Source organism: Ammospiza caudacuta, chromosome 1 (assembly GCF_027887145.1).
Source record: "Ammospiza caudacuta isolate bAmmCau1 chromosome 1, bAmmCau1.pri, whole genome shotgun sequence".
In the NCBI taxonomy this organism is placed as follows: Eukaryota; Metazoa; Chordata; class Aves; order Passeriformes; family Passerellidae; genus Ammospiza; species Ammospiza caudacuta.
The window spans coordinates 24,224,572-24,247,731 of record NC_080593.1 but is presented as its reverse complement, the minus strand read 5'-3'; the positions used below and the strand labels follow the sequence as shown (position 1 = coordinate 24,247,731).

Genomic DNA, 23,160 nt, shown 5'->3' with positions numbered 1-23,160 from the left:
AATTTGACTTCTTGAAAATAACATAATCATGCAATCTTTAATGTTAAAATTGGGAAGTAATGTTTGTGAAAGTCTCGTATTGGACCAACTGTAACATTCTGGTTTTCTGCTAAATCTTCAGATAGTTAATATCAGTTCAGAAAGTCCTATAACATTTATAAGTGGAAGAAATTTTCTTTTAGTTCTTTCAAAATCTTGGGCTTCGCTTAGTGCTCTGAACCCTAGTTTTGTCTACTGAATAGTGTATCAGGTACCGAGGGAGGAGATGTTTCTTCTTTCTTCACAGATGAAAGCTGAGTGCTGTCTTCTAGAATTTTTGTGAGTTCCATCCATTAGAAGAGAGAGGTGGAATACAGTCTGTCTAGATACAAAGTAGAATCCAGCCTGGTTAATGTAATTAATGCCTGCTTTTATTTTTATCCAGTGATGGTCTAATGTAAAATGCATACACATTCCAGAGCAGTATCCAGAAACTCGGCTCCTTGCCCCTTCCAGCTGATTGTTCTTAAGCATTCAGCTGCTTTCAGACACAGTCTTGCCCCATGACTCATATACTCCTGGCAGAATAGTGATTTGGCTTCAGCAAAGGCAAGGAAAGAGCTGTCACCCAAAAAGCCCCTAGCCTAGTGGTCAAAGAATGTGCCTGGGTGTAGGAGGTACCAGTTAAATCCCCTTTGGCTGAGTTTCCACTTTGAGGTTAACCTAATAACATTTGCACAAGATGTTCATGTAGATGCAAACATATATTGCTTCTACCACCATTCTTGGTTACTGGCTTCACCAGGTAGGGCTCCATGTGGACTTCTTTTGAAAACTTCCATTTACCCAGGATATCTGTCTACCAAAAGTGCATCGCTCACAGTAGTGCTTTAGCTCAAACACAGCTGCTTGTTTCTGCAGCACAGGTCTTTCTTATGTGTGTGACCATCTACATGTAAGACCTGCAGATGCTTTCAGAGTAAGAAGAAGAATTTGATAACTAAAGATGCCTACAAAGAGCTTCAGAACTTCAGTGGCTTGTGCCTGGCATTTTATTAGTCTTAAGCTCACAAAGCTACTTAAATGTGAGATTCAGACAGCCTGAAGACCCTGCTTACAGTTTTTGATCTTTCTCTCCAGTCATTGCTTTTGTCTAGAAATTACATGTCATTGTCCTGGTGATGTTTATTTCAAGACTTAACTAATTTCTAATGATCTGTGGTATATAAACGTATATGTAAGTATGTATGAATGCATAAACCTATGCATATATTGCATCTGTGTATGGAAAGCTCAACTTTTTCTTATTTTCTTTGTATTTACAAATTTCTTTTCACATATTTTTTTTTTTTGTTTTTAGAAAAGAGGATTTTTCATGAGGGTTTTGTATCCCAAATGTAATTTCAAGGAACTCTTGAAAGGTGTTTCTTAGGAGTTTCATCTCTGTGGTATCATTTACAATTTTGCTTACTTGAGTTTAAAGTCATACATTTGTGTAAGGCCCTAGTAAAGTCTACCTCATTCAGCTTCAAATGTGGAACAGATTTGCAGTGTTCAGAGTTGCTTTATGCCATAGGTAGGAAGCCCAGCTCTCTTGATGGTTGTCATGATGATGAGCCAGTAGAGCTTTACACGTAGTGAGGTCAGGTACATCCCAAGTGAAGCTTCTGTTGCAGGGAAGCTGACTAGTTGGCAACCCTGGATTATTAAAACCTCCCAAACCCTGGGAGTTTTTACTCTTAAGCTATTGCTTCACATGACCATCTCTGACAATGTTGCTCCACCAGCCTTTTTTTATCTACTATATCAGGCTCTCAGTGAAATTGGTACTTTGCCTTCAGACACAACAATAGTTTCTAGGTTTCATTCTCAACTGAATGAAAATAGTATCTTGTAGAATTTGTTTGCACCAAGTTTCTGCTATCTAGATTCCCAAGCTACCCACGGTAAAGCCTCTCACCTGGAGAACTGGCCCAATTTAATCCATTCTTTGTGGTTTCTCTTTGCATCTCCTCCTTTTGTTCAAGATGGCTTGGCAGAAGTGGGCCAGAGTTCTGTGGGAGAGAGGGCTGTGGTGGCCTTTGTGGTTTTGCTTCATTTAGGCTTTTTCTGTTTAGGACTGGAGTCCAACACAGCACCCCAGGAAGTGGGAATGCTTTTTTTCTGTCATCCAGACTCTGGTTTTCTGGTAGCAGTGAAAAGCTGGTCATCATTATCAAGTCCAGCTGTAGGTGGTAAGGCTCAAATTCTCTAGACTGGTGAACTCAAGAAAAGGCCAGGCAGTCACAAGGGCAGCTTTGGGGGATCTTGGCATGGAGACAACCACAGTTTGGTCCTTGGCACAGGTTAGAGCTGTGTGTTCTCCTGCTCCCAGGGACGGTGCATCAGTGATGTGAGAGACTGTAAAAGAGGTGCATGCCAACCCATGGGAGTATGCAGGACGCTAGATGAATTGATTTTGTGGCTTAAAGATGTACAAGAGAGCAAAGCAACTGTAGCAAAGCCCAAGATGTACTTGTAGAAGTTAGGACTGTTCCCTGAGCTAGCTAATGCCAACAGGTGACTGAGCAAGTGGAGGCATGCCAAATTGCTGCAGCCAGACCCAGAACAAGGTCTGTATTCCAAGGCACAGTCTCAGGCTGACACCTTTTAGATTTTTTTAGGGTTTTTTATCTTTAGTTTCATTTGGAATTGTGATAGGAAATGTCTTCTTCCTTACAGTAGGTGTTTGACTTGATCTGTGTAAGAATACGGTAATGTTTATTTCTGTCTGCCTTTGTGGGTCTTTTTAGTTCTGAGATAGATTATTAGAATTTGCTGTTTCAGTCTACAGATTTGATTTGGAGTCTTGAATCGTGATTGAAGAATGGCTACTTCTATTTAAAGTCTGTCAGTCTCAGTGTTAAGTATCTCTATCTGTCAATACATTGCAATATAAGCACAAGTCTCATTGCATGCAAAGCTGACCATTTCTGTAAAGAATTGAGTTGTCCCATATACCATAGAAGGCTGCACTGCAGCTCAGAAAATAGAGAGTTACGGTTTTGATTTCAATACACAACAAGGCCTGGCAAGCCTGACTTTCATGGGATCTGGATGAAGTAGAGTAGTGTTGCTGATACTATTTTGCTCCTTTCTTTTTGTGTAAAGATAAAACACTTTTCACCTGAAGTCTCAGATAGTCTTTCAGAAATGTTCTCTATATCGTCTCTGTAGAGAATTCTGTGAAATACTCTGCTTAGAAGAAATATATTTCCTTGTATGAATTTTGAGGTAAGGTCTGAATCACTAGTGGTTGAAACATTACCTCATGTTAAGAGCCAGGTTTCCTTTCTAGTAGCTGTTCCACACAGATGTTCAGTGCACAGAGACTTTTAAGGTAAAACCACTGAATGTAGGTAAAGTATCTTCAGCTAGGCACATGATGTGCAGACACACACGCACACACGTTCATGCCTCCTGACAACGGATGTACCTAGAAATGCTCTTCAGCAGCCCTGTCACACTGGGTGATGTGGTTCTTCCTAGAAATTAAAAAGGGAAAATTCTGGTTAGCTTTGTGTGTAGAACATCTAAGAAATGAATGGCTTCTTTATTTGTCATGATATCTTACAGTAGATGCTAAACCATGTTTCCTTCAAATCACAAATTTTTTTGCATCAAAACCAGGAGATCCCATTGTAAACCAGTGACTTGATAGTGCGTGGTACACGTGATTGGGATTTGTGTCTTCTGTGAATAAATAATCTTTTGCTGATGATCTAACTCATGGAATGACAACAACATTCATTCTGGTTTTCAGAAAGCAATTCATCAGTCTTGTGCCCAAAATGGAGATAAATGTGAATAAAGAGAAAAAATTGGTATTACCGTGTGCACTTTGTCAGACCCAGAGCACTAGAAAGGATGTTTTGCATGATAAATCTTTTGTCAAGAAGTGAAGTGCTTTTTAAATGCCACCAGAGTAGTTTGATACACACTTACTTTAAAAGGGAAACTATTTTAATGTTTCTATAAACAGACAAACTATGGCCATCTTTCTCTAAGAAAGAAACATTCTCTCCAGTCGTACCTGTCTCTGTGATGGAACTGAAAACAGTTAAATAACAATGGAAGAGCCACTACTCAAAAGAGATATTAAACAAATGTAATTGTTCGGGCAGATACTATCCCTGGAAACTAAAGTAGATCATATAATGTAGCAATTACTGCCTTTTCTATCACAGTTAGCAGTAATAATAGGTCTTCAGAGATAGGTTAAAGAGAGGCCTAGGTGTGCTTTATAAATGCAGAATGCTCAGTCTGCAATCTAAGGATAGTGATAGGAAAACAGTCAGGCAGTTGCCAGCAAGTAAAGGAGACACACCCTTGTTCCAAACCAGAGATGAAAAATAAACCACTATACAAAGGCTAAAATTCAGCACATGCTAAAATCTCCTATCTTGTCCTCATTACACCTGTGGTACAGGTGGGTTTTGAACATGTTCTCTGTCTCTGCTGGAGGAGAGCATGGTGCATGTTGTGCATGGTGCTGCAGAGTGGAATGAGGCATTGTCTCTCCTCCCTTCCTCACCTCTTTTTCCCTTGCTCCTGCCTCCAGCACACCCCACACTACCTCCTCCCTTATTTCCCAGGGCTCACACACACAAAAACACACACAAAATCATTTCCCTATGTGGGGTAGGTGTGATGCACTTCCAGAGGTCTTTGGAGTGTTCCTAGGGGGCATGGAAGAGGAGGTGGGGAATATCATCATTGCTGGAGCAGAGCAGGGCATGGTGAGGGGGTGGTGGTGGATCTGTTACACCAGAGGATTGGAAAGTGGGGCCACCTTGGGCTGTCAGGAGGACTCAGAGCAGCACACAGGACAAGTGCAGGGCCCATGATCCTGCAGAAATGCCATCATGTCACAACCTAGTGTCACCAGCCCTCTGGATCGCCACTTCTGCTCTGCTCAGTCCTGGCTATTGGTCCATACTCCAAACTGAAGACAATGAAATGTTATTAAACAAATGCTTTCTTTTCCTAAGCAGTTTTTAATATTATATTGACTTCATTTTAAGCAACATTACACTGTTAGACCAGCGAGCCATTTTAGCATATTCAGGTCAGAAATTCCATTTCTTCTTTTCAGTCTCTGTGGAGTCTTTTCAGCTGTGTTTCTACCAAGTGAGAGGGAGGTGGATTAGGCAGAAACAGCCTCTCTCTGCAGTAGGGATTGAAGCCAGGCTTCAGTCAATATGCTTGTCTGTAATTCTGTCCTCTCCAGCTAGTCTGTGGCAAATGCGTCAAGCTTAGTCATAAAGCTAAGACATTTTTTACAAAGCTTCAAGAAAATTCTTCAAGTTGTTTTACAGTCTCAGACCTAAAGAATAAGCCATGAAGTAGCAGGTTCATAGTGAATTTGCTAAGATTCTACTTTCAATCCTTGTGAACAGCAAAAGAATTTTTGTGAAATTGGAAGACCATGAAGCTACGCTGAACAGCTTGACTCTGCATACTGTACCGTATATTCTGTAGTACGTTCCCTCATTTTGCTCAAAAAGAAAGGACAAAAATAAATTAAAAACAGTCAAAAAGATGTCCTGAAGATCATGTGAAAGCCTTGTTAGTGAGAACTGAACAAAAAAAACTAAGTTCTTAAACTGAGTTTAAGTTCTTAAACTGAGTTTAAGAGCTATTGTAGGGAACATTAAAAAATTTGCAAGTAATCTTTCATAAGATTTAAATACTTTAAGTAACAAAATGAACCAGCATCTAATGGCCAATATAATTAACAAAATCAGTACAGAAAGAGCAGAGAAGAAACCACAATCACAAAAGCAAAATATTTACAGAAAGAATTTTACTTGGATTCAAAGATACTTGATGTGAATTTAAGCATCCTGCTAATTTCTTTTGTGGCATGATTTCCGTGAAAGTTAGTGTTTTAAAAGGTTTTACAGGTTTCTTCCAAGCCCCTTCAGAACTAATTAGTATAGAATTAGTCTCATCCGGCTTTGGATATCTAAAAGGAAGATGTTTGCATATGGGCCTGTCAGATTCTCCCCATGGATGGCAATCAAATGCAGTGTGTGTTCATCTGACCTGTGCAACACATTTAGGATAAAGTAAGACCAGTTGCTGGGTGAGATGAGGAGTAAGCCATGCCTCCCCCACCCCATCACTCTTGTGGAGCCACCTCTGAATCAGAGGAGATGAGGGAAGCATAGCAAAATGCCTTCTTTCTGGAGTGAAAGGAAGACCCGGGGCCACAGTGTGACTCACTGGCTGGTAGATTAAACAGTGCCAGAAAACATTCGTGGGTACTGGAGCTCAATTGTCTATACTGTTAAATTATTAGAATGGTTCCTGGCATGAGTTATTCGGACCAGCCCTTCCCCAGACAGTTCCTAGGCGCTGGCAGCTAAGCATGGACTGAAGACCATTCCCAATAAGCAGTTTGCATGCGGTCGCCTTTTTTGGGAGGCTGAGAATTTAATAATATGGACATCGGCCACTCTGTACTTTTTGGTCTCAGTGCCGAAGGAACATTTCCTGTCCCATTTAATTTCCTAGCACAGACATAGCTGCTGTGTTACAGTCTGATCCCTGCTTTGTTCGTGTAGCTGTGCAACTGGGCATTGGTCTGTACTTAAAGTCTGTGGCAAACTGAAATGTAGTCCTTTGTGTCTGTGTTACTCAACCCCATCCCTAAACCACTGTTTGTCTTTGTCTTTTTATAACTGAATGCTATTCAGACAGCAACTGTATTTGGAAAGGGCTGTATATTGTGCAGATCCATTTAAATTAAGCAGTTATGCTTAATGAAAAAAATGAAAATTTGTTCTGTAAAGTAAATGGAAACTATATGAGACTGACACAATGCCTAGATCTTCTGTTCTGTTGCCAGTGAGTAGACACTTCCCACTATTTTGATTTTTCATCAGAAACAAGTAACATGAGATGAAGGATTGAAACTCCTTGGGTTAGGTGGTGCCTGATAGCCACATCTGTCAGGTGGCTGAAAGGCAGAAAATTTTATTTCAAACGAAGTTCTCTTTCTTCCTCTGACTCTAACTGCAGCTCTGCCCGTGCTTCTCGCTGAGCACATTTCCTTCTTCAGAGAGTCAGACACAGCCTCATTAGACTTTTGCAGATGTTCTTTTCCTCTCTACTGCCTCTCAAATACACATCATTTATTTTCATCATGAAGTGCTGCCTAAATTTATTAACTTTAAAATAGTTGGAAGTAGTGATCTGCAGCTGCTTCTTACCTGATACCATCCAATCTTATCTGGATAGTAGAAACATAGAACGTGCACTGGAAAGGGAACTTATTTAGGTACCTACTTCTTCCAGTGTGTGAATCTTCTCAGTCTTTTCATATGTAGCTGGATCTATTAAATACAAATGTTTCAGGGTATCTTCAGGACAGATTTCTTTAGCTAAGAAGCTAAAGGAGGAAAAGGAGATAATTTTGCCGAGTAGCATTTGGAGGGAGTTGAAAGAAGAGATGACAGGGTGTGAAATTTGGGGGAACTTGGAGGTGCAGAGGAGCTGATGAGGAATGTGAGGGAAAGCAGAGCCCATGGGATGTAGTAGGGCAGCAGACTGTGTTCACCTGGGTTCACAGGAACAGCAGGGAATTAGCTATGTTGGGTGATGCTGTCAGGGGACCACTGGTGTGTGCGACAGGAGGGCAGCAGAGAGAAGCCAGGAGGTCATGGGACATGGTAGAAACCTAGCTGGTGTAAGAGAGGAACTGAAGAGAACAGCCAGGGTGAGGAGAACAAGGAGAAGGCAGTGAAGTTCCTTAGGAGAGAGGACTAAAATGCAACATGGTCACTAAAGTCTACAACCTCCAAAGTATTTTGGAGTCTTGCACAATTTAGGATCTCCATCAGCACATGATCATGAATCCTTTTCCTACACAGCAATTATCATGTGCTGCATTTAATTTGTGCCAGATTTTCGGAGAGACAGAATTTAAGTGAGAGGTACTGATGTAGGTACTGATGCTTTTTTCATCCTAAAAATGGGACCTAATCAAGCAGCTCTGTTAAGTTCCCTGTCGCTCAGGGAGGCCTTGTTTCCCTGGTAGTGTGACTTACCTAAGCAAAGCATTTTTTCACTCAGAACTATGCTAAAGAGGAAGTGATGACCTGCTTGTTCAGTCTCACCATATCCTGTGTTCAGAATAATTTTCATTTCTACTTCTCTGCAAATGTTAATGGAATGTCCACAAATATTTTCTTGGTTTCTATGGTAAGAGAGAGTGTGAAACTGTCAAAACCACTGCATCATACTCATCATCCTGTGCTTTTCAGGAGAAGACCTTGACCACAAAAGGAGTCATCCTTTTGTGGCATTACTTGTATGTGAATTGACATTTAGTACATTTTGATCCCTTTCAGATTCACATTTTGAAACACAGACTTGCGTGTTACAAACCATAAAGGTTATTTGATGACTTTTATAGTGGCACATTAATGACAGAGCATATCAAAACAGCTCTACACAGATTCCTTCTCCTCTGACTAGAGTGCAGTCTGGCATTAGCTGAAATTTAACTGTTAGTCTTTTGAAAATCTTACATTTTACAGGTTTAACTTCCCAAATTACCCGAGTAAAATCTCCCAGTGCCCTGTGTATGCCTGGATGGAGCATAGCAGGGTGCAGATGCCTGGGGAACTCGGCAGTGAGGGGTCTCATGGGGGAAGCAGCCGCGGTGCTGCACACTTCCTCAGCCCTCTGAAAGCAGCGCTCTGCCCCGGGACACACACGGGCAGGACTGTGGTGCATCCCTCGGGAAGGGAGCAGTGTCCTGTCCACACTCATCTGGAGGGGACTTCAGTTTGGGCATATGGTCCACAGCCATGCATCCCTTGGTTCTTTGCCTGTGAGAGCGCAGAGCCTTAATGCTGTAGAGCTTGTGGGATTGGGAAAAATAAATCATCCTTATTGTAAATCATCTTATCTCTGTGTGAGAAGAGCCATGTGGACCTTAAACGAGGAATCATGAGGTTTGGTGGTATTCCCACAGATCAGAGACCACACAGCTCTTCCTCCTGACACTACATCCAGCCATTCACAAACAGTAATGGATTGAAATTGTTATATCTAATTTTTCAAAGCAATGTCACCTCAGTAAGCTTTTCCACAAATGTACTGTGAGAATAAAAGCATAGTTCAGTTTGAGAGATGTATCTGCATTAGGAAAAATAACATGTTTTAGGAGGAATTATATCTGATTCAGACAGGGCATCTCCAGAGAGAATCCCTGACCTACAGATATATTTATCTTCTTTCCTTGGAGTGAATTTCTGAAGAAACGTCTCTGGTTTTTGTAGAGAGAAGTGTTTCATAAAAGCATCACTGGTATGGTAGCAAATCAGGAACAAGACAAATGGAGCTAAGTAAAGCCCAGCTTCCACACAGGAATCTGTTTCTGTGGATCGGTATCTGGAAATGTAGCTTGCCAGCACAGTACTTTGTACTGTGGTATTGAACTGTTTCATCAACAAATTTTATAAAGAAACATCAAGGTGTTTAAAAGAACAGTTAGCAAATATGACCACTCTTGCAAATATCTGCGAACCTCCCTTCAATAGGCATTCAGTGGATGCAAAGGCTGTCAGGGCATTTAACCATTGTAATAAATGTTGTATTTGCTTTTGTTTCATCTGGCTTTGACCAGCAAATTTGGCTGATTACTTCCATTGTTATTTTTCTTTAGAAGACAATTACATTATTAACATTAAAAAAACCCACTATTCTTACACATTTCTTTGTTTTGGTCATGAAATTCAGAACTCACTATCCTAGTTAACATAATTTTAAAATTTATTTTCATTCTTATATTTTTCTTTTTTTCTATCCTATTTTTTTTCCAGAGGTTTAGTTTGGTTCATGCTCCTCCTGAATATTACATCTCCCTTTTTCATATTTGCTGAAGAAAACACCAGTAGTTGTAGAGGCCCTGCCAGCCCCCATATTAATAGTCAGAGGTTTAAATTATAGCACAGAGTAAGAAAATATTGGCACTTAGCTGATGGTCATATGTTATGGCTGGATTTTAACTGTATTCAGGAGGAATACTCCTGTGGCTCTGAGATTATATTCTAGCAAGATAGTAGTTCACACAGGACTCTGCAGAAGCTCCTTGCATTCTTCTGCAAATATCCTGAAGAGACAGTCAGTCTCATCTGTATTTGGTCTACTTGTGGGATACAAAAGGGTAAATATAAACTGTTCCATCTCTATTGTGGGTCCAGTGAGCAAGACTTATGAAAGTACGCTGATGGAGCAGTGCCAGTAAAATTTCCACTGGGTCTCTACAACGTGTTGTGACACAGCCAGAACAGGCTAAAAGCAAGCACTTTACATGGCATATGTCTGTGGGAAGAAGTGTGTCACTTGAACATACAGTGTTACTGTAGAAACACAACCAGGAGTTACTGCTGGTCTGACCAGCAGCACATGGACAGAGACAGCCACACAGCTGTAAAGGTCAGGAATCTGCCAGGAACCCTTGTGCTGTGTTGCTTAGTTAAAAACTGACAGTTTGGGTTCCTTTGTGTCTAAGAAAACCACAGTAGACAGAACTGATGCTTTGGTAAGGGACAGCTTTGAGAAGAGTTTGACTTAATCTGTATCCAACTGATTAAAAAAAAGTTTCATTTTCTTCAGTTTCTTCTGAGACAACTTTTGAGGCAGGTCAAACATGTTTACCATAATTCGCCCATGCACTTGAATTAACCCAATTTCTCTTATAGAAAATAGTACATAAACTCTAAAGGGCTGAGAACAGACCTGCTACAGATTCTGATTTGTCCTATGGGTAAACCCACAAACCCTGGTTTGTTTTTTTTTTTTACTACTTTGGCTCTGGTGACTACATCTACATCCACAAAAGTTAGGAAAAAACACCTTGTTCAATTGACTAATGTTAGCCTTATGGAGACTCCAAATCTCCACTGGAAAGTGTTTGGGCTCTGTAAGCTGCAAAAGCTTCAAAGAGTTGCTGATACTGTGTTGTGGTAATGTGATTGTCATACCAATGCTGTGCCCTGAACCTATAGTTTTGTTGTACCCTGAATTGCAATGTTCTTGACCAGAAATGTTCTCATATCCTGAGTCATCATCACTGCAGCTGTGGGTACTGGGATTTTCCATGCAGGACCCTTTTCTCTGTTCTGGCTAAACCAATTGGCCTAATATCTTGAGTTTTTACAATATAGATTAAACTAAGTGGAAGCTTTACATAGAGCACTTAGAAAATTGTAATTCTGCAGCTAAGCACTCTCTTTTCTGTTCCTTTTTGTTTTGCAGGTTGTTACTTTGTGGTATAGAGCTCCTGAAGTCTTGCTTCAGTCCAGTTATGCAACAGCAGTTGATCTTTGGAGTGTTGGCTGCATATTTGCAGAAATGTTCCGTCGAAAGTAAGACATACAGTTTTATTCTCTTCATGTTTTTCATTTGAAAAAAAATCTGCAGTAATGCCTGTTACAATACACCAAATCTTGTTTATATTGCAAAGGCCTGATAGGATGTTTTATTTGCATGCAAAATATAAATGTCCATTGCAGATTCATACTTGTCGCTATCTTGAAGTCTCTTTTGATGGCAGTCTCAGCTCTCAGTAAAACTTGCATGAGCATTGTGGTCTTCTGGTTGAACCTGAATCCAAATGCAGATAAAAATGGCCGAGAGAGGCTGTTAAGCAATTTGAGTAAAGCTGGGTTCTGGAAGGATTTACCCTGAGGAAGGCAGGGCACTGTGGTCAGCAGGGTCTTCTTCCTCTGCAGTTTGTGCATTGAACATCAGGTGTTTGCTTGTAGTCTGCTCTTGCTGTAAAGTTGTTTTCTAGAGGTGGGGTTTTTTAAGAATAACTTATGTAGCCTGATGGTAGGGTAGCAGAGATGGTAAGTGTAGTCAACCCCATCCTTCAAGATAAATGGCTTTTTTTTTTAGCTGATTGTATGATATCAGAACTATCTCACTACAAAATATGAAGCTGGGTGCAGGTGAGCTGTGAATTCAAGTTCTGGCCTTTGCCTGTGGAAAGACACTGATGTGCAGATTGTATCATGTAAGGTGGGGAGAGGAACAAACCTGCAAGAGTTTTAACAGGGTAAATCTGTCTTAATACTAACCCAATCACTTGCATTTTGGTTGAGCTAAAGGCAAAAAGTGCATGTTGTCATCACCTAGGTGATCTCCATATAGAAAGTGTATAGCATTTTTAACACCCGTGGTGAAGCCAAAGGATATACAGAACAAAAATTTGAAATAAAAATATATATTGGGTCAAACCTAAAACCCCAAATCAATGAAATTTAGAAGGGGATTCAATGCTATAAGGGCCTTGAGAAACAACTATGTAATTTATACAGTAAGTTCAAATACTAATTGAAGTCTTGCAAAATAACTTTGGGATTTTACTGCTTATTAATGTTATATGGAAAAATTATTTTTCTTGGGCTTCTTGCCTGGTCAAATGGCCTGGGTAGAGTTATCCTCCACCCTCTCTGTCTCTGACTCAGAAATGAAGTCAGAAAATGAGAGAAAAAAAGAACGAGTATTTTAGGAATATCACTTAAAGTCTCCATTGCAAACTTTTAAAGATTCAGTCTTGGCCCATATTCACAATATTATTCACATATTCACCCAATCACAATATTTATTTCGACATATTCGACATATTCTATATATTCACAATAGTATTAAGCTGCTGCTAGTTTTTCTGATTCAAAAACGAGAGTCAAAAGCTTCATTTTACCATTTGAAATAAGAGTGATACAGGCCAAAAAATGAATGCAGAACTTTATTACATGCTCAAAACTTTATTTTTCCTCTCATTTAATTTGAAGCATTGACAAGTAAGAAATACTGCCATATACAAACTCCACCAATTTAGTTTTATTTTTTCTTGTTATGGTGTGTGAACTTTTCTGACTCTCCATATTCACGCAATAATTTAAATTTTCTACTTATATATAAATGCAAATATTACATTAATACTACAAAACCAGTATTTTTTTCTTATACTAATGAATCTGATTTGAACCAGAGTTCAATAAAACCAGATTTTCTTGACAGATAGGGTCAGTCTGACACTCTGAGTCTTGTATTTGGGAGACTGTCAAAAACTGTAGAGGTCAGGAATCTGCCAAATCTGTATGTACTATGTTCTTACATCACCAACAATATGACTTCTACATGCTTCAGTGTACAAGCATGATTTGGAAGACTTTTCTCCAGGGTCTTTGCCATAAGCCACAGCAAGCAGCCCTGATGGTGGCTCTGTGGGTTAACATTGCAATACTCTCTGCGTGATCTGTGTTGTCTTTTGGATTCTTCTGATGGATTGCAAAAGAAAGCCCATGTTACTGTGACCTTGGTAGCTGTAAAATGTAAAATTCTGCAAACTCCGTGGAGTATATCCAAAAGATTGAATAAATGCAATAGCAATTTTACTGGGAAATGGTAGTGCCCTTGGGTAATCACCAATCTGTATTTCCACTGGTGTTGGTAGGATAAGTGTATGAGAATGCAGCTAAAACTTTGTGTGATAGATACAGGTTTGATATTAAGACAATCATTTCATTTTGCTGTCCTACTGGGTACTTTTGCCTTATTTTACTACTCTCTTTTGCTTTCTCTCTTTTTGCTCCCTTAAGAGTCTGTCTTTCTAAGGGTCTGTCATTTTTAAGAAGCATACTGAGACTTCTGTGGGCATTTTTGTATCCCAGGGACTTCCCTGGAATGGGTTTCATAATAAAACACTATACAGCATCACAAAATATACCAGAATCCTGTTTGTGTCAAGGAGACATTGGACAGTCTGAGTTTGCTTGAATGGAATTTTGTAGGCTGTCACAAACACAGTGAGGGTGCTTTAAGCCTGGATAAGTGCAGGAGAAAAGTGAGCTCTGTATGAATGGTCCAGTCTGTATGTTGCAGGTTACTATGTGTTTTAAGTGGATGGCACCTCAGTTTAAATCACCGTTAATCTAAACAATTTTTAAGACAAATGCAAACCAAGTATTTATTTAAGAAGTAGATCAGAAATACACAGAAGTGTGTAAAGGACTTGGACACAAAATAAATAAATAAATATATCTCTGTCTAGACACACCTAAAGTAAATTTGAACATTTCCCTCATCTTGGCTGATTCAGCTAAACAAATGACACTTTTCAGCTCTTTTCCTCCCTCAGTGAGGTTTGTATAAAGTCACAGCTATTTTAAAACTGCACATTTTAATTTTGGTGCAGATTTATAGGCTTCCGCAGAGATGAACACATAGAGTTTGTATCCTAAAATCCCTCAGTTAGATTCCCAAGGATCCTATTCTATTTACAGATCAGCAGTAAACTGCTCAGTACTCAGGTGTATGTGTTATGTACACAAAAACTCTTCTGCTGTGTTTGTGTTTTCTGTCCATATGCACTGCTGATGACAGCACCCCCAAAATAAAGCATTACTTTGAAAATTCCTTGTATGACAGGTCCAGTTTTTAAATTTCCTGTTTAGTTAAGCGGTTTGCAGTGACTTCTAGACATTTGGATGGAGTGTCATTATGTAACAGAAGAGTAAATGTATTTGTCTATAGTGCCTGTTTTCTTTGATTTAAAAAGCTCTGGTGCATGGATAGTAAAAACCAGTAGGGGAAATTGTAAGCTATGCTATGGCTTGCTACCATATCAGAGAGTCCTTCAGAGATACAGCTGGCAGGATTGACAGGGGCCTGAGGGCATGGGGACACCATTTGGCTTTTTTGTAGTGTTTAGATAAAGATTTGAATTACTTATAAAAATACTGTACTTGGAGGCTGAGCATTTTCCAGGCCAGTAGGAAAGGGCTTTGTACCTTCTACTCGGTGAACGCCTCACTAAAGAGAAAGGCAGAAATGGGAGTAGCATGTTCTTCTGTCTGGATACATAAAACTATTCCAGCTGGCTCAGGGAGTGTGGGCAGCTCCTAAGCAGGAAGCCATGGCCAGTGATTTAGAGAAGAAGAGAATGTCTTCTTGCTGCAGTTAGGTAATACTTAATCCAGGTGAATGAGGGTGAAAGGGGGAAAAGACTGGAATCCCAGGTTCAGATCTGAGTGAAATGCTCTATAAAAGAAAACTGAGATCACCAATCATGGATTCCCTTCTGAGTAGTCAGTCTTGAGAAAATATGACAAAATATTTTGGTGCTTCGTCTTACTTTATCTATACCTGCCCAGTTTTCAAAACCACACTCCTGTATGATTTCAATGCTGCACTGACTAGGAGGTTGGTAGGTGTGTATGTGGAACTCAGGAGTCTGGCTATCTATGTAACAATTCCAGCTGGGCACATTTAACTATAATTTAAACAGTCAACTGGGTTTGTCCCCCTTTGAATTAAATACAGAGCTAAAAATCATCAGAAGAGACTATTAGTTTTTGTAGCCTCTGTTATATTCACAGCCTAGTCAAGCTGAAGAAGTCATACTTGAGGGTGGCTATGTGACTGCATGTTTACAGGCACCAATTCAAACCCAAAACTGGAAAGACAGTCCTTCCCAACACCCTTTTCCACCTCCCCAAATTAAAAGTTAAACAATATTATCTCAGTGCAACAAGTTTCATCTATCCAGGGAATTAATTCTGTTTACATGGGTTTCTTACTGAGGCTGTTCATGCACTGGCTCCATGGTGTTTTAATCAGCCTGCATTTGGTAAAATCATCAGTCCCAGAAATTCGTAAGCTGCAAGATTGGCATGAATATTATGAGGTTATTATTTACTCATTTTTAAATATTAAATCATGTTTTTAGCAGTTGTCTCATTTTTCAGCCTACTCTGTCAACTCCTAAGATATGTGAGACAGTTACTGCATTACCAACTGTGCTTGAAAATTGTAATAGCAGATAAGAGATGTGTGACTCTACTGAAATACCTGTGGTGGGCCAAGTTCCCTGGTGGGCACAAATAGCAGACACAGGGAAAGAAGCTATTGGCATACAAGTCATCTTTCAATGGTATAAATTTGTCCAATTAGAGGAGTTATCATGTGTAGAAAAAGCATGAGCTTGGGACTTTGTTGTTGTAGATAATGTATACAGATGTGATGATATCAAAACTCTGGTGATGTGAACACTGGGCTTGGGACCTACAGGCTGCCTAGAATCACAGAACATCAGGTTTTAAAAAGCTAGCAGTACACATATTCATTCTTAGCTACAATGTCTTAGGGTATTGAGTAGTTGTAGATAATCTAAAGCACTAAAATATAGTAAATCTTTATTCCCCTTTCTAAACAAGCCTTAAGTTACTAGTACAGTTTGAAGTGCAGTCATCAGATCCATTGCACGTACTTTCCTGGGTCAACTATAGAACCACGTGGTAGAATAGGTTTGTGAAAGGAGACCATAAAAGGAGTGTGGCCAGCAGGACTGAGGAAGTGATTGTCCCTCTGTACTCACCATTGGTACGATCACACCTTGAATGCTGTGTTCCATTCTGGGTCCTTCACTTCAGAAAGGACATTGAGGTGCTGGAGGGTGTCCAGAAAAGGGAAATGGAGCTGGTGAAGAGTCTAGAAAACATATCCCATGAGAAGCAGCTGAGGGAACTGGGGTTGTTGTGGAGAAAAGGAGACTTGGGGCAGGACCTCAATGCTCTCTACAACTGCCTGAAAGGAGATTGTAGTGAGGTGGGGGTCCGTCTCATCTGCCGTGTCTCAAGTGACAGAACAAGAGGAAATGGAGTAGGCTGAGCCAGGGAAGGTTCAGATTAGGTATTAGAAAAAAAAATTCAGTCCAGGAGTGCTCAGACATTGGAATAAGTTGTACAGGTACATAGTGGAGTCACTGTCTCTGAAAGTGTTCAAGAGATGGATGTGGCACTTGGGGCTATGGCTCAGGAGGGATTATGATGCTGCTGGATTGGTGATTGGAGTGGATGACCTTCAAGGTCTCCTCCAATCCCAAAGTTCCTGTGATTCTGAGAAGGAGGACCCACTCAGAATGTGCCCCTCACTTCTGCCTCTCCCTGACTTGTGAGCAAAGGAAGAGCAGCAGATCCAGCTCTGCAGTTGAAGTTTCAGGTAATGCTTTGTGGGATGAAGATGATCAAGTGGTTGCAGAAAGAAATAGCCACGTGTAACAAGAACATCTTTTTTTAAGCTCTCTCCAAAACCTGAAGGTGGATGGAGAAGTTTGAACTTCTGTCATTGAGTGAAAAGAATAACGTTTTAGCAGGATCATATGGTAAAGTCTTGGCTTCACTGAAATCATTATTGAAATTAACCCTGACTTCAAAAGGGATTGTTCAGAAAAAATTCAGTGTGACAGGGTTGCACAGAGAGTGGCAAAGCTATTCTCTGTTAATGTGCACAGTACAGCACTCGAAGCAATCTCTGTAAAAGTGTGAAACTGGCAAGGCAGGAGAGGGTGTTGTGTAGTGTTGTCCCCAGCTTCCTTGCACTTCTTTCTGTGATGCTGGGCAAGCTTTCACCTGCCTCATCTGTGATATGAACCCAGGACTGTGAGACTTCTGGTCAAAATAAGGGCTGCAATATATGTGGGAGTTAGGAAGAACTGTCAGCTGAGAGTTGAGGCTAAGGGTGGAATTCACAGTGTCTTCTGGGCTTCACAAGGGTTACACTTGGCTATTTCTTTCTGCAACCACTTGGTCATCTTCATCCAACAAATGACACATGCAAAAGAGCATGTATAAGTTAAATTTGCCCGAATTAAAGCCACTCTAGGAGTATGATTATTGTTACCTGTCTGCTAAAATACTACACACACAAACACACGCACAAAAAGGTATCTACAGAGGAAGTCAAGCCATGAGTGTGTGAGCTACTGTATGCATGTCCTTATCCAGAGAAAGATGTTCAGTTCCCATTTGTTACCAGAGGCAACAAGTGATAACTTGTAACAGAGCCTGCAGTTCCCTGGTGCTTTGAGTGGGACAGGCAGCTTTTCTCTCAGGAGAGATCTGCAGTCCGGTTCTTCCTGAGTCTGTCCTAACTAGCATCAGTTTCATCGTGCACTCGTTTGGTTTGAATTAGCTTTCTGTAGGTGCTAATCTCTCACAGATACAGGCTTTTAAGCTTACACTTAAAAAAAAAAAAAAAAAAAAATCTATCTGGCAATGTGCCAGAGAGCCACAGGTTCTCATTGAGCTAAGTGTGTTCTTCATCTGGAGACTGAAGAGGACAGTGGGCTTTGGGGAAAATTGTTCACAGAAATGCTACTATTGGAGAGAATTGCTTTGGAATTTAAAAGTACTGTGTCCTCTACTCCTGACATAATCTGGGTTAGTCATTCCTTATGATGAGTTGCTTTGCTGTTGAATGGTCTTGAGGAATAATCAGTCTGCAACTTTGCAAATGCATACCCAACGAGGGGGTTGTTATGTGTGCTAAATGGCCCTCAGTTCACATTATCAGCTAAATATTATCAGCTAAATACTTTGCAATTGAATACAGAGCTTGTTTTTCTAAGTATAGGACATATTCCTGCTGCAGTCCAGGTGCATCAGTGATGTGACTGCAGATACTTGGGTTTGGATGGGTGCAGGACAGAGAGACTACATATTCATATAAACCACCATAAACAGAACTGTCTTAAACTGAAATCAGTTGATAAACTTAGCCTGATTTCTGTAGGAAAGGATTATATTCCTTGTCTTTTTAAAATTATCTTTATATGCATGCCATTGTGAAGTGTCAACACACTGGTATTTCAGCTTCTTGCTGTGTGTATGGATATTGCAGATGAAATCCTGGAGTTACTGAATGTGAGAAAGAAAGACAACTCTGATTGATAGTAGTGAGAACTTCAGTTTTATTTTACCTTTCTGCACATACAAGAACAGTACCAAGAGCACATTCTTTCACAGTCTGAAAAGAGGCTCTGAAGATGATAAAGAGCCTCTAAAATATGAATACTGCCATGCAACAAATTGTGAGGCATATTTCTATGACACAGTATCATTTCAGATGCATCTTAATTCCTTGTCAGTTATTTTCCTGTGCTTCAGCATATCTGATAATTTAGTCCTCACTGTTTTAAGTAGGCACAGTAGCTATGCAGCAGTAGGAATATTTGGCTTTGCCTAGTAGATCCTGTATTCCTCCATTTGGAAAATTTCTACTTCTTTTGAGTTCTTTGCTTAACTTTTTCTTCTAATGCTGTGTTCTCTTCAGCACATTTCTGAAATGTCTTTCAAAATCAGAGAAAAGATCTGTAATATTTTTTCAGTGTTCTTTAGGTTAGAAAGAAGAGAAAACTAGAGAGATAAGCAAAGGACTCTGTTAAGAAAAGAAAAATTAGGATGTATAACTGGATGTTGGGAGGGCAGGTATAATAAAACTAAGACATTAGAGCCATGGCAAAAAGCAACTGAATAAGTACAGCCATGAATGCTGCTTATAAGTTAAATTTCCATATAAACTGCCAAACATTTTAAATGTGGTTTAAGAGAGAACTGGTGCCTTTATCACACAGCAATTTAAACACAGACTTTGCAATCACATTATCTGCTGTTTTCCAGTGAACCTTAAACCAACATATCTAGTGGACCAAGAGCTCCAAAGTGTAATCATTCACTTGTGTGCTTGCTTACAGTTAGATCTTGGTAGCAGAAAGAACTAAAATAACAACATATTTTTTCTGTTTTGTCTTTTGTTCTAACAGGCAATGGTGGATGTTGCAGCTTAGAACTGTAAAAGCTACACAGCTTAATTTGCAACCTTTGAACCAAAGTACTGTACAATTCTGGCCTGAGTTTGTTTCTGCCATTTTTGGAAATTATCTTATTTTGTTACAAGAATGATTTAAGTTGCAAGTGCCATAAAAGTTCACCACAGTCCCGACCAACTGTAGTGGGAGAAGGTTTGCTCCTTAGAAAGATCTTGTCAGCATTCAGAATTCTGTGCTTTGCACTTTTTATCCTTTATTCTTCTGCCATTCATGTGCATAGGGGTGTGTGGGAGGCTGATCATTTTTCCAAACTAGACCTAATAAACTGGGATTTTTTTCTTCCTCTGCAGATAAGTGGCCACCTTACTACGAAAATGTTTTTCAAGTATTTTTAAGGTTGAATGGACACAAGCCACAGTTTAACTTAGTGACCTTAGTGGTCTGATAGAACAACAGCAACATTCTGCTCCACACTTAAGGAAACTTAATATAAAAGGAAGAAGAAGACTGCACTTGTTCATGTTATTCCAGTTTTTTGGATAATGAGGATTGTTTTCTGTTTAACCTTATCTCCAAGGCAAAACTTGCATTGCTTTAGGCAAAGGACAAACACACTTTAATAGAGAGAAGGGCAAACGGTCAGAGTAATTCCATAAGTATTGAGTAAGAAATGAATGCACTTCCAAGACAGCATCACCTCATTAAAAGAAAATTACCATGTTGGTTTTTAGCTCACATTTTTCTTCAAGCCTTTTCTAGCTGATATCTGTTTGTCTGCAGTTGGGGTGATTGATAGCCGTTAGTCAAATCCAGTAACTGTATGGGTTTGTGGTTGGAGATGGGTGGCAGTGCCAGGCCATTCACTTGTGGTTTTGCTTCTAGTTTCCAGCTGTGCCAGACTTTCAGTCAGAGGAATAGATCTGTTGGTAAGGGAAACCGTTGATTAACCATAGAAACCAAAAACTGCCACTAGCCATGACAAAAACCCAGAAGGGAACCCTGAGGCAGTGGTACAAAGCCCCACAGAAATGGTGCTAGCTGACCAAGTTTAATTTGGCTGTTTGGTTCAGGTGTGGGGTCATGTCAGGCAAGGCAGTGGCCGAGGGACCAGGAGTGGGACCGGGTGGCTCTGGGCTGGCAGGCAGTGCCTGCACACAGCCCAGATAGCACCTCATGAGAGAGATCTCCTCCTGGAGAGCTTCTGTAGCTTCTTCATTGCAGGGGGCACAACACTAGTCTGAAATCCCCCCGAACACATAGTCCTTAAAAATACATGCATTCCTGAAAGGTTCAATATTCCAGTCTGTGGCAATCTGAATTAGTCTTGCCATAGGTCAGAGGAAAAGAGCTTGAGGTTAAGAGAAAGACCCCAACGTGTCAGTCATGATGTAAGTCCTTAGTATTAACATCCTAGTGTTTGCAATGGATATTTGGGAATGCAGCTGGCAGCAGAAACATCTGGATCTGAGCTATGCTGGGCACAGTTTCTGGCCAGTAGCTGTGAACACCTTTGTGTCCTCTGGAGCATCTCCAAGACAAGTCCATACCTGCGATAAGCCCAAGCAGCCTGAGGGCTGCTTTGGTGGGATCCCCAGCTAGGGACTGTTTTTAGCAGTCACTCCACCAGCCAGAGAGAAGCAGAGCAATGTCACCCCTGCCCCTTGCTCTCTAGCCTGAGGAGGGATAGCCAGCTGTACACTGCCCAAAGACTTTCTGTTTGAAAGGGTCTCCTGGCTCTTTCACACAGCTTCCCTCTGCAGGAACTTGGCTGGGAGAGACTTTGCTTTCTGCCTAGAGTTTGGCTGGGGGAACCTCTGTGTACTTTCGTTTGACTCGTAATACAACTAAACATTGTTTTTATTTACTTTCCTCTTTCATAGGAAAATGGCTACAAAACGGTATTTAAATTCCTGGGATCCTTTCCTGGACACTGGTGCACTCTGGAGAGGAGGGAAAAAGACTAGACTTTAACTGTGATTCATGTTGCTGAGCTCCCCAGTGTGGGAGATTTTTTTCCAAATTGAGTGTCTAGTCAGACATTTTGAATCCAGGCAGCCTTTACTGAATTTTCTGTGTTTGATTGTCCAGAAAACAAGTCTAATAATTAGCTACCATTGGTCAGTTGTAAAGACAATATGTACTAGTTGAGAAGTATATAGGACTAGTCTGTCTCATATTTGAGTTTTTCAACAACTTCAGACTAGCACTTCTCCATATGTATTGGTCACCAAGGCTGTTAAATGTTTTTTATATCTCATAAAACCCCATAAATGTGCATGAGAGAAGTGGAAAGCAAACCTAAAGGAACAGACAATCTCTGAAGTTTATAAACAGTTAAGGATAGCAGGGCAAAACATAACAGCTTTCTGAGACATTGTACTATTTTTTACTGGCTGTGAGAGAAGACCTCAAAATGTCAATGAGAAAGCAAGTCTGATATTTAGATTTCTGAAAAGCAATTTCTCCAAGGAAATCATGGTGCCCAAAGGCAGCTCCCCACTGTCTCTGTGGAAAAGCTTACCTATATTGCAGGGCTGAGGCCACTGCAGAGAACTTGCCAGTCTGTGCATTGCAGATGTCAAAACCTAGATAGATCCTGACTTGGTGAGGAAGGGAGGTGGCCACAGCCTCTCCTGCCTGTGTGTGCCATCACGTGTTACCCACGTGTAGCTGGAGCTGCCACTGCCGTCAGGGGCCTGGTGTTGGCAGGATACAGCTCACCCTAAGCCACAGCAATTCCTGGCGCTTCTTCCTTTGAAGCCATGGTTTGCTTTGTGATATGAAAGCAGGTGTTGTTGCCTTGCTTCTGATTTGTGTTTGCGCACAGCCTGTGGCACTGCCATTACATTTGCTTGCTTGCTCTGCCTGACCTGCTGGCCCTGTGCAAATGAGTCCATGTGAGACAGAGCCACCATGGTGTGCTGACTGCTGGAGACAGAGCCAGGCTCTGACAGGCTCGGGGTGTCAGCATGTGACCTGCCTGGCTGTTCCCTTGTGCTTGTGGCATGCTGCGTTTTGCAGTGTTTTAGGAACCCTCCATCTGGCATGGTCAAACCATGTGACTTCTTCCAGAAACTCATACATAATCTGCTCTGCTTTCCTTTTATAGATGCACTGAATGAACTCCATCCAGATGCAACTCTTAAGACAAACTCTGAGAAAGTATTTCTTCTTTTACTTAAATATTCTCCATATTCATAGCTTCTCTCCTAACATATCGAAGTTGGCCAGTAGTAAGTGCTTCTGTAATATAGACATTTGTCAAATACAGATTTCATCCAAGGGATTACTTCATTTCCACTCATTTATTCAACTGAACCGGAGTAAATTGGCACGAAGATTCAGTTACTATTGATTTTCACTGAGTCTGAATCAGTTACCTAAAGGTACAGAACTCAATGAGCTATATCATCCAGAATTTCACCAACTACACTGAATTATCAGATCTTTTTTATTAGATTATGTCCATGAAACAGGTTTTGTGATTATGTCAGTGCAGCATACACACT

General features: G+C 40.5%; 1 protein-coding gene across 1 annotated transcript in view; it reads left to right on the top strand.

Annotated features, from left to right (window-relative positions):
- CDK6 (cyclin dependent kinase 6) overlaps positions 1 to 23,160 on the top strand; it is a 136,298-nt gene that overhangs the window by 82,597 nt on the left and 30,541 nt on the right. The window contains exon 5 of the mRNA XM_058821055.1: positions 11,293 to 11,402. Coding sequence (XP_058677038.1) covers positions 11,293 to 11,402 — 110 coding nt within the window. The remainder of the gene's footprint in view (positions 1 to 11,292; positions 11,403 to 23,160) is intronic.